The sequence below is a fragment of the Eriocheir sinensis genome, chromosome 50 (assembly GCF_024679095.1).
Source record: "Eriocheir sinensis breed Jianghai 21 chromosome 50, ASM2467909v1, whole genome shotgun sequence".
NCBI classification, from domain to species: domain Eukaryota; kingdom Metazoa; phylum Arthropoda; class Malacostraca; order Decapoda; family Varunidae; genus Eriocheir; species Eriocheir sinensis.
In genome coordinates this window covers 5,640,646-5,656,268 of record NC_066558.1, presented here as the reverse complement: position 1 = coordinate 5,656,268, position 15,623 = coordinate 5,640,646, and the positions used below count along the sequence as shown (strand labels likewise).

Sequence of the window (15,623 nt, the reverse complement as noted above, 5' to 3'; positions counted from 1 at the left end):
CAGAAATAATGTATGAAGAGACTGAAGTGTAAAAATAACATGTGTGGAGATGGCAATGATGAGTTACAATATCTGAATAAGTTTTAAATAGATAGATAGATAAGTAAATAGATAGACATAAAGAAGTAAATGAGAATAAGAAAATGTAAATATGAAGAGTAAATGATAATAAGAGAAGACTTGAGCGAGCAAGGTACATATTAAAAAGTTCAGATAAATACAAGGACGGCAGCAGTGAGTTTAAACAGACACACAAACTCACTAACACTAAATTGACATCCGTGGGAGATAAGAATTCACACTTTTATTATTAACTCAACAGCATCAAGGAGTGTCTGTACAATATATATAAACAGATGTAGTGTGTGATTCCCTTCAGATCCTCTTACACATAGGATCGGAGGACACACACACGCACACACACACACACTTACAATGCCATGGTTTCTGTTTCCTTTCCTTTCCTTCCTCTTTTCCTCTTCCTCCTCTTGCAGTTTTCATCTCTATTCCTTCACTCTAATAACACACCCTTTTTCTTTTCTTCCCATCTCCTTTTTCTTTCAACTCTATTTCCTTCACTGATAACAAGCCTCTTTTCTTTTCTTCCCTTCTCCTCTTTCTCTTCCAGTCTTTCACAATTAACAATAGTACTTTCATTTCTATTTCCATCACTTCTCTTTTCTTCCTTTTCCTCCTCTTCCAGTCTTCTATAATTAAGAACATTACTTTCAACTCTATTTCCTTCACTGATAACAAGCCTTTTTTTTCTTTTTCTTCCCTCCTCTTCCTCTTCCTCCTCTTCCAGTCTTCTATAAATAACAATGGTACTTTCAACTCTATTTCCTTCACTAATAACAAACCCTTTTTTCTTTTCTTCCCTTCCTCCTCCAGTCTTCCTTAAATAACAATAGTATTTTCAACTCTTATTCCTTCCTTCCTTTTTACTCACTCCTCCACCCTATTCCCAATCCTCCCTTCCACCCTCATACCACCTCCTGCCTTCATCATCTCCTTCCTTCAAACTGAGACTCAATTAAGAGGAAAGACTTGCTTATTTTACATTCCTCTTGGCTTCAAATATATACTCTTGCTTCCCTTCTTATATACACCTTTTTTTATATTTTTCTTCTCTCTTCCCATTCTCTTCATAACTACATGGCGTCATTTTTGTTCGATCTATAAGCACACTCTAATGTCTCCCCTTCGCCTTCCTTTCTGCATATAGCGCCTTCATTTTCCTTCCCTCACTTTCTTGCAGACCTTCTCTCAGTCCCTTCATCTTCCCTGGACATATATATACAAGCATTCATCATCTTCGCTTCCTTTCTACACACACACTCACTTTCATTTTCACTGTATCCTCACTTTCTACTGATAAACATATTCACTTTCTTTACCTTTCTCACCTTCTTTCTCAACCCTCTTCACTTTCACCTCCAACCCTTCTCATTTTCACTTGTATTGATAAGCCTGATCACTTTCTTTTTCTTTGTCACCTTCCCACAGCCCTCCTCACTTTCACTTCCTTTCCTCTCACCTTCCCAAACCCTTCTCACTTTCTTTTCCATTCCTTCTCATTTTAACTTATTGATAAACCTGATCACTTTCATTTTCTTTGTCACCTTCCCAAACCCCTCCTCACTTTCACTTTCTTTCCTCTCACCTTCACAAACTCTTCTCACTTTCTTTTCCAACCCTAACCCTTACAAAACCTCACTTTCATTTCTATTAACTAACAATCATTTTCTTCCCCTCTATTGCCTTCCTAAAGCCCTCCTTCACTTTCTCTTTCAAACACTAACCCTTACAAAACCTTCTCATTTTCATTTCTATTAACTAAGTCATTTTCTTTCCCTCTAATTGCCTTCACTTTCTTTTCAAACCTTAAACCTTCAAAAAACTTCTCATTTTCACTTCTATTAACTAACACTCATTTTCTTTCCCTCTATTGCCTTCCTAAAGCCCTCCTTCACTTTCTCTTTCAAACCTTAACCCTTACAAAACCTTCTCATTTTCACTTCTACTCAAAAACATGATCACTTTCTTATCGCTTCTCACCTTCCCTTCTACACACACACACACACACACACACACTCACTTTCACTTTCACTTTCACAATCTTCTCACCTTCTCTTCACCTTCACTTCTATGGACGAACATAAAATTGCTCACTGTCCCTACTCACTTCTGTTACAAGCGTTCTCATTTTCACTTCTAATTTCGAACACGATCACTTTCTCCTCCCTCACCTTCCCTCCTCACTTGGCCTTGACCTTGGCCTGCACGTTGATGACCTTCTTCGTTGGGTCGTGCTTGTAGGTCCGCACGACAGGCCCCGTTCCCGCCTTCTTGAACCTGATCTCGTCGTAGCGCTGACGGTCCTCAATTTCCCTGGAGATCTTCATGTTCCGCCAGGCTGGGGAGGGAGAGGCAGGGTGAGACATGAAAAGTAAGTAACTGAATGGGAATATATGTGAAAAAAAAAACTTTCTGGGTGTATAAATCGTGTTCAAGGGATAAGGCAAGTTAGAAAAGTGTAGAAATGAGATAAATACAGTCATCCCTCAAATAGTATGGTTTTCAATAGTTTGGTTTCGGTTTTATACGGATTGTCATGTAAGATCTTTTAGGATTTTTAAATTTCCTGCTCGCCGGGAAATTTAAAAATCCTAAAAAATCTTCTTAGAAAATCCACATGAAACCAAAACCAAACTATTGGAAACCGTACTATTTGATGGACAACTGTATATGTAAAAAAAAAACCACTTTCTGGGTGTATAAATCGCGTTCAAGGAATATGGCAAGTTAGAAAAGTGTAGAAACGACAAAGATAAATACTAAGAAATGCTTCTAGTGTGGCTCTGATGTGCTGAAAAATGAAAAGCCTGAAAGTGGAGACAGACAGAGAGATAGGTCAGTGATCTCAGATGCTTCCACCCCTCACATTAACTACTTTCAAAGGCCATAAAGGAGATCAGTCAGGTTCTAATGAGTGTTCTTTTAGGTTCATGGTACAGAGGAAGGGTCAAACTACCACCAGGGTCATAAAACTACCCCTAGAAATGCCCAGAACTCCAACGAAAGCCTTGTCAAATGTGTTCCTTTAGGTTCATGGTACAGAGGAAGGGTCAGACTGCCACCAGGGTCATACAACTACCCCTGACTTGACCTAACCTAACCTGACCAACACAACAGCACACAACCCCATGCTTACACTCCTTGAAGCCTTCCACTGGCCCCTTCTTGTCCTTCTGCGGCAGAGACTCCTTCTTGTGGGCGACGAGCTTCTCTATCCTGAAGTACTCCCTGATGGCTGGGATGCGCAGGAAGCCAACTTGGATCAGCGAGAAGAAGTTTGTCGACACCCAGTAACACAAGACAGCCTGGCGGGGGAGGAGGGGCACGGCAGTTTTTTTTATTTATTTTTTTATTTTTTTACATCAAAGGAGACAGTTCAAGGGCATAAAAAAAGGAAACATATGAAAAAAAAAGCCCGCTACTCACTGCTCCTAAAAAGAGTTAGAGGACTGGCCGAAAGATAGGTCAATTTCGGGAGGAGATAGGTCAATATCGGGAGGTGTGAAAATGAAAGGGAGTGTGTAGAAAGGAAAAGATGATGATGAATGCTTGTCTATATATATAAATGTCAAGGTAAGATGATGGGAAGAAGGGAGGAGGAGGCTGCAAGAAAGTGAGGGAAGGGAGAGGAAGGTGCTCTATGCAAAAAAAAAGATGTGGGAGACAATTATTGGGTTATAGCTTTCAGAAATGGGGTGTTATCTAAAGGTGATGGGGTAGTAACTAAGAAAGGTGTTATTATCAATGTTGCTGAGAAATGGGGTGACAGCCAAACAGGGGAGAGAGGTGAGACGTATTGAGGGGAGGATGGATTAACGGAACTTTGAATAATGGGTTGATATTTGAAGGTAAGGGAGGGAAAGAAATGGAGACAGGAGGGAGAATGTTGGTATATATATAAGTACTCCTCCTCCTCCTCCTTCTCCTACCATTACTACTACAACTACTACTACTACTACAGGTGAATAAGTAAACAAGGAAAAATAAAGTAAGTCAATGTTTTCTGGGTTCTATAGTTTCCTCCTCCTCCTCTTCCTCCTTCTCCTCCTCCTCCTTCTCCTCCTCCTCCTCCTCCTCTATACTACCATCATACTCACAGCTGGGAAGTTGATGGTGAAGGGGAAGATGAAGAGTGGCATTGCCCTCAACACATACTTCATATACTGCATGTTCTGCCCGGACAGTCTGGCCCCATCAGTGCCAAGCTGTGGAGAGAAGGTGTGTGTGAGTGAGTGATTGGTACATTGACTGACTGACTGACTGACTGACTGGTACACTGACTGACTGACTGGTACATTGACTGACTGGTATATTGACTGGCTGGTACACTGACTGACTGGTACATTGACTAACTGACTGACTGAATGATTGACTGGCTAAATGACTAAATGGCTGAAAAGTAGGATAAATGGGTGACTGACTGACTAACTGGTACATTGACTGACTGACTGGCTGAATGATTGACTGGATAAATGACTAAATGGCTGAAAAATAAGATGAATGGCTGACTAACTGACTGAGATTTTGACTGGCTGACTGACTGACTGATAGATTGGCTGGTAAAGACTGGCTAGCTGATTCACTGACTAGCTGACTGACTGACTGATTAAGAGATTGACTAGTAAACTGACTGACTGACTGACTGGTACATTGACTAGTTAAATGGCTGAATGACTGACTAACTGAGAGATTGACTGGTAAACTAAATGGCTGACCAACTGACTAAAGTATTGACTGGCTGACTGAAGGGCTAACTGACTAAGAGACTGACTGCTTAAGTGATAGCCGAGTGAATGACTGATGGCCTAATTAAAGACGAAGTAATTTAAGTGACTGGCTAATTGACTGATTATTTGAGTGTCTAGATGAATAATTAACTGAATGAATGACAGCAAGCCAGGTCATATCAGGTAAGGTTGTCATTTGGTCATATCAGGCAAGGTCAGGTCATCAAGCGAGGTCAGGTCAGGTCACATCCTCACCTCTATCGTGGCCAGCATGGTACATGAGGTGATGATCGGCAGGAGGTAGTATGCGTCAGGCAGGGTGAGGTCAACGAACCACCACATGCCACCCTGCCCCAGGCTCTCCACGGGCAGGTTGGCCATCCGCCGCAGCCCTATGAACATGCTGATGAAGATGGGCGCCTGGTTGGGGGGGAAGAAGGGAGAGAGAGGGAGGTAGTGTTAGTTAACCTGGTAGCAGTGGGGATCATGTTTCTTAATGGTCCCTCTAAGCAAGAAAAATGAGAAAAAATCATCACTCACACAAACCATTTCATAATATATATCAATGCATTTGTGATCAGTTTATGCATCATCTATTTTGGGGGGTTTATATTATGGCAAAAATGTGGCCCGTCGCTGCTACACGGTAAAGCCACAAATTTGGCCCGTCGCCAGTACACGGTAAAGCCACAAATTTGGCCCGTCGCTGGTACATGGTAAAGCCACAAATTTAGCCTGTCACTGCTACCGGGTTAATAGAAAAAAATATGTAGTGACTTCTTCCTTTTTGTACCTCGACTTTGGCTGCAGTAATCAATGTTCCGAGACAAGATGGTGAAAGAGAATAGATATGGGGTGTGGTCAAGAGGGTGCCACAGTGCCGCGTCACTCACCTGGGCAAGAGGCACCAGTATGTTCCTCATCGGGCTCAGGTTCTTCTCCTTCATGAAGATCACCATCTCTTGGCTGTACCGCGCCGCTGCCGGGGAAGAGGGAGGCACGTTAGCTTTCTTTCCTTCTTATGACAGCAAAGGAAAAAGCTCAAGGGTAAAAAATACATAGAAAAAAACTGGGGTGGCTGAATTTTCTTGCATCTTTGTCCCCCCCCCTTTTTTTCTTCTTTTTTATAACAAAGGAGACAGCTCGAGGGCACAAAAAAGGAAACAATAATAAAAAAAAAGCCCGCTACTCGCTGCTCCTAAAAAGAGTATAGTTAATGGGGTTTTTTTATGTGTGTGTGTGTGTGTGTGTGTGTGTGTGTGTGTGTGTGTGTGTTTACATACTTCAAACTCTCCCTCACATTCATCATCATCATCATCATTTCGTTTACCATCCATTTTCACTCTTCCTGAGCGGTTGGACGCTTTATGGCTCTCCTCCATTCTACTCTGTCTTCTGCCCGATGTTCATCCAATCCCATCAATGCCAAGTCTTCCTGTATACACCTTCTCCACGTTTTCCTAGGTCTGCCAACTGGTCTTCTTCCTTCTACCTCCAATAAGTCCAGACCTCCCAGCACTGTATCTCCCCTGCTCTCTTTACATGTCCAAACCATCGGAGTCTTTCCCTTCTAAGCACTGTTTCCTACCTCCAATCTCTTCAAAACTCCCAACACTGTATCCTCCCCTGCTCTCTTTACATGTCCAAACCATCGGAGTCTTTCCCTTCTGAGTACCGTTTCCTACCTCCAATCTCTCCACAACTCCCAGCACTGTATCCTCCCCTGCTCTCTTTACATGTCCAAGCCATCGGAGTCTTCCCTTTCTGAGCACTGTTTCCAGGTCCTCTACTCCACATCTATTAGCTACATCTGCACAGGACTTTCCAACCTTACTTTCCGTTTTTCCTTTTCCTTCGTCCCTTCCCCTTCCTCTTTACTATACACAAACGCACCCACACACATACATGGTAAGAAATTGAAGAAGAGCGACTGTAGGAGAGACATCAAGAAATACAGTTTTCCATACAGAAGCATAACAACATGGAATGGACTTGACGAGGAGACTGTGTGTGCAAAAACGATTCATGAATTTAAACCCAAACTGGACAATAAGCGTTATGGAGACGGGACAGCACGAGCCTAGTACAGTTTTTTTCCTGTATTTCACAACTAGGTAAATACACATTAACATTTCCATTCACCCCTTCCATATATTCTAATTTTCCTTTCTTTTCTCTCTCACTCTCCCACAACATCCTCCCTTATTCCCTCCCTCAACACACAGATGCCCGTTACACGCCTCTCTTCCTTCCTTTCCTCTCCTCACAACCCCATTCCTATCTTCTTATTTTCCTTTCTTTTCTCTCTCACTCTCCCACAACATCCTCCCTTCACCCTCCCTTATTCCCTCCCTCAACACACAGATGCCCATTACACTCCTCTCTTCCTTCCTTTCCTCTCCTCACAACCTCCTCTTATTCCCTTCACCCCTTTCCCTCGCCAGCCCAGCCAGCCTCCCCCCCAGTCCTCACCGTTGAGCTGGTCGCCGGCATTCCTCGCCTCGGTCATCTTCATCTGGAGGACCTGCAGCTGGGGCATGTAGTTGTTCATCTTGGCGGCGTTGCGCTGTGACACAACCACCAGCGGGAAGATGAGGGTGCGGAGGATGACGGTGGCTGCGGGGGAGGAGGAGGGGGAGAAGAGGAGATTGAGAAATGTACCAACAAAGCATCTACTACTACTACTACTACTACTACTACTACTACTACTACTACTACTTCTACTACTGCTACTGCTTTTACGACTGGGGTCTAGTAATGCTTGTTACTGCTGTATGAAATAAATAAGTCAAATAAAGAAATAAAATACATGGATACATCAATAAAGAAAGAAAGCAATCAAGTGAATAAATAAGTAAAATCGACATCAAAATAATTGAAATAAATGAGTCGATGAATGAAATAAATAAATACTCATGAAATAAGAAAAGAAATATGTAAATAAAAGATATGTAGAAAAACAAATGCACATCAAATAAAAGAACTGCACTTGTTAACACAGATATGAAAAGAAAAAGAAGAAGGAAAAAAGAAGAAGAAATAAATAGGAGACAAAGAAGATATAAAAAAAGAAGCAACAGAAGAAAATGAAACAAAAATAAGCATGAGACAGAAAAGCATCAAGAAATAGAAGAAAAAGAAGACAGAGAAGAAATAAAAAAGAGAAAAAGAAAAAAAATATAAAGAAAACAAATCATAGAAAAAGAAAATAAATGAACATCAAATAAATAAAAAATATGAGCAACAAAAAAATATAAAATAACATAAAAGAAACATAAATAAAAAAATAAATAAAAATACACATCAAATACAATAACAACCAAAAAAATAAAACAGATAAACCAGACTAAGAAGCACCTCTATGACCACACCAAAAACACTCAAACCGTAAAAAAAAAGAAAAAAAAAGAAAAAAAAAAGAAAAAGAAAAAAAAAAAAAAAAAACACTCCCTGAAATTGACCTCTCTTTTCGGCCACTCTTCACTTTCAGCTTTTGTAGGAGCAGCAATTACTGGGCTTTTTTTCTGCACCTTCTTTTTGTTGCCCCTGAGCTGCTTCCTCTTGTAAAAATAAAAAATAAATAAATAAAAAAAAAACAGCTCTAACATCGCACAAAAAACACTCAAACTGAAAGTGAAACAACCAAAACAGCATCCCCCCTTCCCTTCCCTTTCTCCCCCATACTCACACCTGCCTAACACTCCTATCTTCCACACAACACAGCTTCCCTTCCTCTCCTTCCACTCATTCTCCCTTTCCTGAAACAACCAAGAGAACATTCTCCCTTCCCTTATCACCTCTCCCCCATACACACACCTGCCTTACATTCCTATCAAAGGGAATCTATAAAAATTATCATAAAAAACTCTCCCCTACTTACCGATGGCAATGGTTCCCCACCACGGGAGGTCGCAGGTGACGTGAAGCGTCTCAAGGGCGCTCTGGATAAGGCCGATGGGGGTCCAGCCGCCCAGCCCCATGCTCTGGAAGGTGGGCTCCCCAAGGGCATTGAGGACCGGGGCCACGGCTTCAGGTGGGGCAGGCGGAAGCGGGATGTACTCAACTGCGTCTGGGGAGGGAGGAGGGGATATGTGTAAGTGGGAAGGTGTGTGTGTGTGTTGGGGGTGGGGTGAGGTTAGTGTGTGTGTGTGTGTATTTACCTAGTTGTAGTTTTACAGGGTCTGGGCTTACACTCGTGTGGTCCCGTCTCCATATCTGCATTTATCCAACTTTTCCTTAAAGCTTTGCACACTCCTCGCCGATACTACATCCTCACTTAAGTCTGTTCCAAACCTCTATATTTCTTTGCGGGAAGCTATATTTCTTTCTGTCTCTCAAGCATCTTCCCTTCCTCAATTTTTTACTGTGCCCTCGTGTGTTGCTGACGTTTCTTCCTTCTCTTAGTAGTAATTCCTCATTATCTACTTCTTCCATTTTGCTCAATAATTTATAGATTTGTATTAGGTCTCCCCTTTCTCTTCTTTGTTCTAGTGTTGGTAAGTCCATTTCCTTTGTGTGTGTGTGTGTGTGTGTGTGTGTGTGTGTGTGTATGTTAAATCCATTTCTCGCTCTTACTTCCATTATTTCTCATTCATATCCTCCACTTAAAAACTTCATTTGTTCTCTCTCTCTCTCTCTCTCTCTCTCTCTCTCTCTCTAAAGGAGCCTTGACCCACCGGCAACAGATGGCGCTGGAGGTGGTGGTATTGCTGCCTCGTCCACAAAACCAGCCACACCCTCAGCCGGGGGTGACGACGCTCGCACTGAGAATACCTTGGGAGTACATCAAGACGTACATAGGGTCAGCTGCCTCTCATATAAACTGCTTCAAATTATTCAACGGCATTGGTTTTCACATACATAAAGGACTAAAAGGCCTAAAAATAAGATGAATGGCTAACTGACTAACTGACTGAGATTTTGACTGGTAAACTGGCTGACTGACTGACCGATAGACTGGCTGGTAAAGACTGGCTAGCTGATTCACTGACTAGCTGACTGACTGAGTGATTAAGAGATTGACTAGTAAACTGACTGGCTAACTGACTGACTGACTGACTGACTGATTGGTACATTGACTAGTTAACACAAAAATGAAAAAAAGAAAAAGAAGGAAAGAAGAAACATATAAAGAGACAAAGAGGATATAGAAGAGAAGAAAAATATGCAATTCCCAAAAATGAAGAACAACAACAAGGAAGAAAATGTAGAAGAAATAGAAGAAATATAAAAGATAAACCTAAAACAAAAATATAACGAAGAAAAAGTAAACAAAGAAGAAACGGAAAATGAAAAATAAACAAAAATAAGGACGAAGAAAACAAGAAACAAAATAACAACCATCGCACACTCACGTTCCTGATCGTCTCACTGAAGGAGCTCATGTGTCGGTGTGTTGGCGTGGAGGGGAGGAGGAGGGGGGAGGCGAGGGCGGTGCGGGTGAGGAGGTGTGAGGAGGCTGGGGGGCGGGGGAAGGAGTGGAGGGGGGAGCGAGGCAGCCCCCCACCCACTCCTTGCCTCCCCCAACATGATGACCGTGTGTGGTAGCTGGAGGCGGCGGCGGCAGTAATTGCCCGACATGGTGACTCCTGCGAAAACAATAAAATGATAAATAGGAGAGAAGGAAGAAGAGAAAGGGTAAAAGAAGAGGACACAGGGTACACAAGAGGACAAGAGATGGATTAAGGCTTCTGGGACATGCTGCAGGAGAAACAGGCTACACAATTACTGTATATCAACAAACTACAAGAAAATTGACCTCTCTTTTGGCTACTCTTTACTTTTATCTTTTATGGGGGTGGTGAGTAGCGGGCTTTTTTTTAGTGTGTGTACTCTTTATGTTGCCCTTGAGCCGTGACCCTTGATGTAAAAAAATAAAAAAAAGAGCGCTCAATATTAGTGTGCATAAGAAATGGGTTGAGACCTCTTGGGAATGTCATGAAAGGAACAGGCTACAGGAAAACACAATTATGTCAAGACAACAGGAAAATACACACTAAGGTGTATTAAGGTAACATCAATTAAAAGTTTAGGGGGAAAGAAACCAAGGTAAAGATTCATTTTAGTGCCGTGCCAGTATTTCATTACCTACCTTATGAAACATCACTATCTCTTCATGTATCTTTTCAACAAACATTCAACAATCATGGAAACACTTTCAAAATCCAATTCAAGGACTATTTATTGTTGAAAATAGGGATAATATTCACGAAAGCGTAGCCTCCTCTAGTGGCGGCCGGGGCGACGGTGCTGCTGCCGCAGCCACAAAATAGCTTGCAGAGGGTTTAGGGTGGGGGAGCATATTTAAATTACTCCAACCGAACTTCATGACCTGCTAACGAGGGGGGGGGGCTTCGCCCTTCTAACAAGGGCGGGCTATGCCCCCCTGGACCCCCCCTACATGTATATGCACCTTATTTCTGCGAGGAGGTATTTAACGCAATACTGGCGGCACCGTCGCCGCGGCCGTCGCTAGAGGAGGCTACACTTTCGTGAATATTATCTCCTATTTTCAACAATAAATAGTCCCTGAATTGGATTTGAAAGCGTTTCCATGATTGCTGAACGTTTGTAGAAAAGATATATGAAGAGCTACTGATGTTTCATAAGGTAGGTAATGAAATACTGGCACGGCACTAAAACGAATCTTAACCCAATTACCACCACCCTGTCAGCACCACAACACCACCGCCACCACCCGGCAGGTCCCACGCCACCACCCGGCGCGCCCCGCCACACCACCCCGTAACACCACAAATACACAACACCAACACACCACCCTGCCCCTACTAGTGTATCCACTCCCCAGGACCTCACCTTCAGGAACACCCTGCACGTGGGCGCCGGGCAGCGGGGCAGCACCACAAAAAATGTCCCGCGTGAGGCCAGCCGGAGGGAGGCCATCATGTTTGTTTACCTTGTGCCGCGCCGAGTGCCAAGACCGAGACCAAGACTGTACAGCAAGAGCAAGAGCAAGAGCTTATTATTTTATTATTATAGGAATTAACAGACACCGGCAAGAAGAAACGAAATGCGACATGTGTGGAGCTGAAAAAGAAGACCTGGGACACTTCCTGGCCGGGCTATGCAGAGGAAAGGAAGAAACGTGAAAGGTTGCAACAAACTATTTAACTATCCATCCATTTATCCACCATACGTACAGAAGTTGAGGACGACACCATTGGAGAGTTTTATTTGAAAATGACCACACCGAAGAAACAAAAGCCACAGTACATATGTTTTGTACAATAAGAGAGAAAATAACGAAAGAAAAAGAGGAAAATAATAGACCACATCAGGGAGTGCCGTTACAAAGGCGAAACTCCCGACGACTACTACTACTACTACTACTACTATTACTATTATTATTTAAGTAATGAATAAACAACTAAAGATGTTTTGGGGAAGAAGAGGATCGGGGAGAAAGAAGAAATTAACCCTTAAGAAGAGAAGAAAGAGGAGAAATAGAATAAAGAGAAGAAAGAAAATTTAAGATGACATAAGTATTACGCCTATTATTAAAACTAGATAGATAGACATATAGATAGATAGATGGATACGTAGATATAGATAGATAGATAGATATAGGTAGAATAAAATAAGAAAAAGATATGTCAGGTCTCTGTGCTAATATGCTCGCTCAAAAGTCAAAATGCTTCCCTCAGCACACATAAGACACACACCATCAGCATATATGTGAGGCCAGCTGGCGATATATCCTGATGCTGCTGATGATGGTGATGATGGTGGTGATGGTGGTGATGGTGAAGGGGAGACTGCTTCATTTTCTGCCGGTCCTCCTTTCTCTGTGAGGTGTGTGGTCATAACTATTTTTTATTTTTTTTATTTCATTGTCTGATCACGTACTGGACTTGTCTATGTATGTATTTGTGTGTATTTGTTTTATCATCCTCTGCTCGATATTAACGCTTTTAATTTCATCTCTACTGTTTTGTTTTTTTAATATATGGTCATTTCTATCTTCATTTTTATCTTTTTTTTATATTATCTTTACTCTAATTCTTCTGGGATCATCTTTATTTTTTTTTTTTTCTCTGATTGATTGATTGATAGTGTTTCTCTGTACATAAATTGATTGATTGATCGATTTTTTTAGTTGCACAGAATAGCTATATTTTAATTTATCTGTTTTCATTCATCCATCTCTATATCTGTCTATCAATTCATTCATTTATTTATCTATCCATGTCTATCCATCAACTTCTGTCTGTCTATTATCTATTTAACTACCTATCTATCCATCTACCTGTCTGTCTGTCTACGTATGATCTACTTACCTATTTATCTATCTATCAATGTCTATCTATATCTATCTATTTCTGTATATATTTATCAGTATTTTTTGGTCCAACAGAATCTCACCTGACCTGACCTGACCTTAATTGACTCATGGGTAACCTGTGCAGTATTGACAGGTGAGAGAGAGAGAGAGAGAGAGAGAGAGAGAGAGAGAGAGAGAGAGAGAGAGAGAGAGAGAGAGAGAGAGAGAGAGAGAGAGAGAGAGAGAGAGAGAGAGAGCAATATACTTTCTTTAATTTCAGATGTAGAGGAGGAGGAGGAGGAAGAGAAGAAGGAAAAAGAAAAGGAAAAGGAGGAAGAGAAGGAGGGAAGAAACACAAGCAGAAAGGAAGAGAGAAAACACTAACAAAAGAGGAAATAGAGAAAGAAGGAATAAAAGAAGAAGGAGAAGAAGGAGGAGGAAGAAAAGGATCAAGGAAAGAAAGAGGAAGAAGAGAAATAGAACCAAGTGGAAGAGGAGGAGAAGAGGAAGAGGAGAGAGGAGTGGAGGAAGAGAGGTGGAGAGAAGAGTTAGGTCCACAAAATGAAGATGAAGAATATATTATGGAACAGAATTATGCAACATTTATTTATATTCCTCCTCCTCCTTCTCCTCTCTCTCTTTCCCTTCCTCCTCCTCCACCTCCTCCTCCTCCTCCTCCTACTACTACTACTACTAGTGAAGGGATGGACGGAGGAGCAGAAGCAGTAGAAGGAGGAGAAGAGGAGGAAGAGGAGAGAGAAGAGAAAGAGAGATTGAGTAACTACCTCTATGGCTATCACTACTTCCAAGATACTACCACTACTACTACAACTACTACTACTACTACTACTGAAGGTGTGGGCGTGTCAGAAGGCTGGGGAGTGAGTCTAGGGGAGTGCCTGGGAGTGGGGAGTGAGGGGGTGGTGGTGGAGGTCATGGCGGTGAGGGGCACACTAGGTATCTCTCCATCTCTCACCTTCCTCGGGCATAATCTCCTACAGGTGTTCTCTGGCCCTGATTAGAGAGCACAGGTAACACCCACACACACACACCTGGCAGCTCTAGGGCCGCTTTCACAGTCATTTTGTTTGTTTTGAGAGTTACCAATGGCGGGGATTGGCGCTATAGTATTTCCATGTAAAACTGGGCAATGGGGTAGTAGCGGCTGCGGGGTTAGTCTAGGGCCGCACCTTGCCACACACTCTCAACACCTCTCGCTTCCTCTGCAGCCACCACTACCCCATAGGCCAGTTTCACGTGGAAAATTATAGCGTCGATCGCCGCCATTGGTAACGATCAAAACCAATAGTGACTGTGGAAGTGGCCCCCAGATATGCATGGAGGGAGACAAGAAGGATGATTATTAGAACAGTAGTTAGGTATTAGTAATTAGATGATTAGTTATATATTAAATAGCTGTCGGATTGTTATGATTTCTACTAATATGAAATGGGATTGACACCTCCACTTTGCATAAATTTCTTAGGTAGGTGAAGTACTTACAATATAACTGATGAAGGAACATGCAGAGGAGGGTAGAAGTTGGATTAATTCAGGTTTAGGAGGGAAATAGGCAAGAACTGGGTCATGAGCAGGCTTGTCCGTGATACCAACGACATTGAAGAGAAGGTGTACTGTACTTCAGGTATAGATTGATAAGAGATTGTTTACTGTACTTCAGGATTAATAAGAGGTTGTTTACTGTACTTCAGGATTAATAAGAGATTGATTGATTGATTGATTGATAGTTTATATTGTTTACTGTACTTCAGGATTAATAAGAGATTGTTTACTGTACTTCAGGATTAATAAGAGATTGTTTACTGTGCTTCAGGATTAATAAGAGACTGTTTACTGTACTTCAGGATTAATAAGAGATTGTTTACTGTACTTCAGGATTAATAAGAGATTGTTTACTGTACTTCAGGATTAATAAGAGATTGTTTGCTGTACTTCAGGATTAATAAGAGATTGTTTACTGTACTTCAGGATTAATAAGAGATTGTTTACTGTACTTCAGGATTAATAAGAGATTGTTTACTGTACTTCAGGATTAATAAGAGATTGTTTACTGTTCTTCAGGATTAATAAGAGATTGTTTACTGTACTTCAGGATTAATAAGAGATTGTTTACTGTACTTCAGGATTAATAAGAGATTGTTTACTGTACTTCAGGATTAATAAGAGATTGTTTACTGTACTTCAGGATTAATAAGAGATTGTTTACTGTACTTCAGGATTAATAAGAGATTGTTTACTGTACTTCAGGATTAATAAGAGATTGTTTACTGTACTTCAGGATTAATAAGAGATTGTTTACTGTACTTCAGGATTAATAAGAGATTGTTTACTATACTTCAGGATTAATAAGAGATTGTTTACTATACTTCAGGATTAATAAGAGATTGTTTACTGTACTTCAGGATTAATAAGAGATTGTTTACTGTACTTCAGGATTAATAAGAGATTGTTTACTGTGCTTCAGGATTAATAAGATTGTTTACTGTACTTCAGGATTAATAAGAGATTGTTTACTG

General features: G+C 41.4%; 1 protein-coding gene across 8 annotated transcripts; it reads right to left on the bottom strand.

Annotated features, from left to right (window-relative positions):
* Positions 1 to 287: 287 nt before the first annotated feature.
* LOC126982303 (mitochondrial inner membrane protein OXA1L-like) lies at positions 288 to 11,777 on the bottom strand. 8 transcript variants are annotated; one of them, XR_007735041.1, is made up of 12 exons: positions 11,622 to 11,777; positions 10,160 to 10,393; positions 9,482 to 9,578; positions 8,686 to 8,874; positions 7,278 to 7,421; positions 5,699 to 5,784; positions 5,061 to 5,225; positions 4,176 to 4,283; positions 3,215 to 3,383; positions 1,814 to 2,416; positions 1,597 to 1,712; positions 288 to 1,470 (listed from the first exon to the last, which is right to left on the bottom strand). XR_007735041.1 is itself a non-coding variant. In XM_050834297.1 (10 exons), exons 1-10 carry the CDS (start codon positions 11,709 to 11,711, stop codon positions 2,259 to 2,261), a joined length of 1,440 nt encoding a protein of 479 aa, XP_050690254.1. In that variant the 5' UTR covers positions 11,712 to 11,777; the 3' UTR covers positions 288 to 2,258. The 8 variants fall into 8 exon arrangements, 1 of the variants encoding a protein (XP_050690254.1); XR_007735042.1 differs by having other exon boundaries at positions 288 to 1,496; positions 1,623 to 1,712; XR_007735043.1 differs by having other exon boundaries at positions 288 to 1,537; positions 1,664 to 1,712.
* Between the last annotated feature and the right edge of the window lie 3,846 nt (positions 11,778 to 15,623).

Coding starts and splice junctions, on each gene's coding strand:
- LOC126982303 (XM_050834297.1), bottom strand. CDS start 11,711: ATGATGGCCTCCCTCCGGCTGGCCTCACGCGGGACATTTTTTGTGGTG. Junction 8,875..9,481: donor TCCAGCGCCATCTGTTGCCG/GTGGGTCAAGGC, acceptor CTCCCTCCCCAG/ACGCAGTTGAGTACATCCCG. Junction 7,422..8,685: donor GTGGGGAACCATTGCCATCG/GTAAGTAGGGGA, acceptor CCTCCCCCGCAG/CCACCGTCATCCTCCGCACC.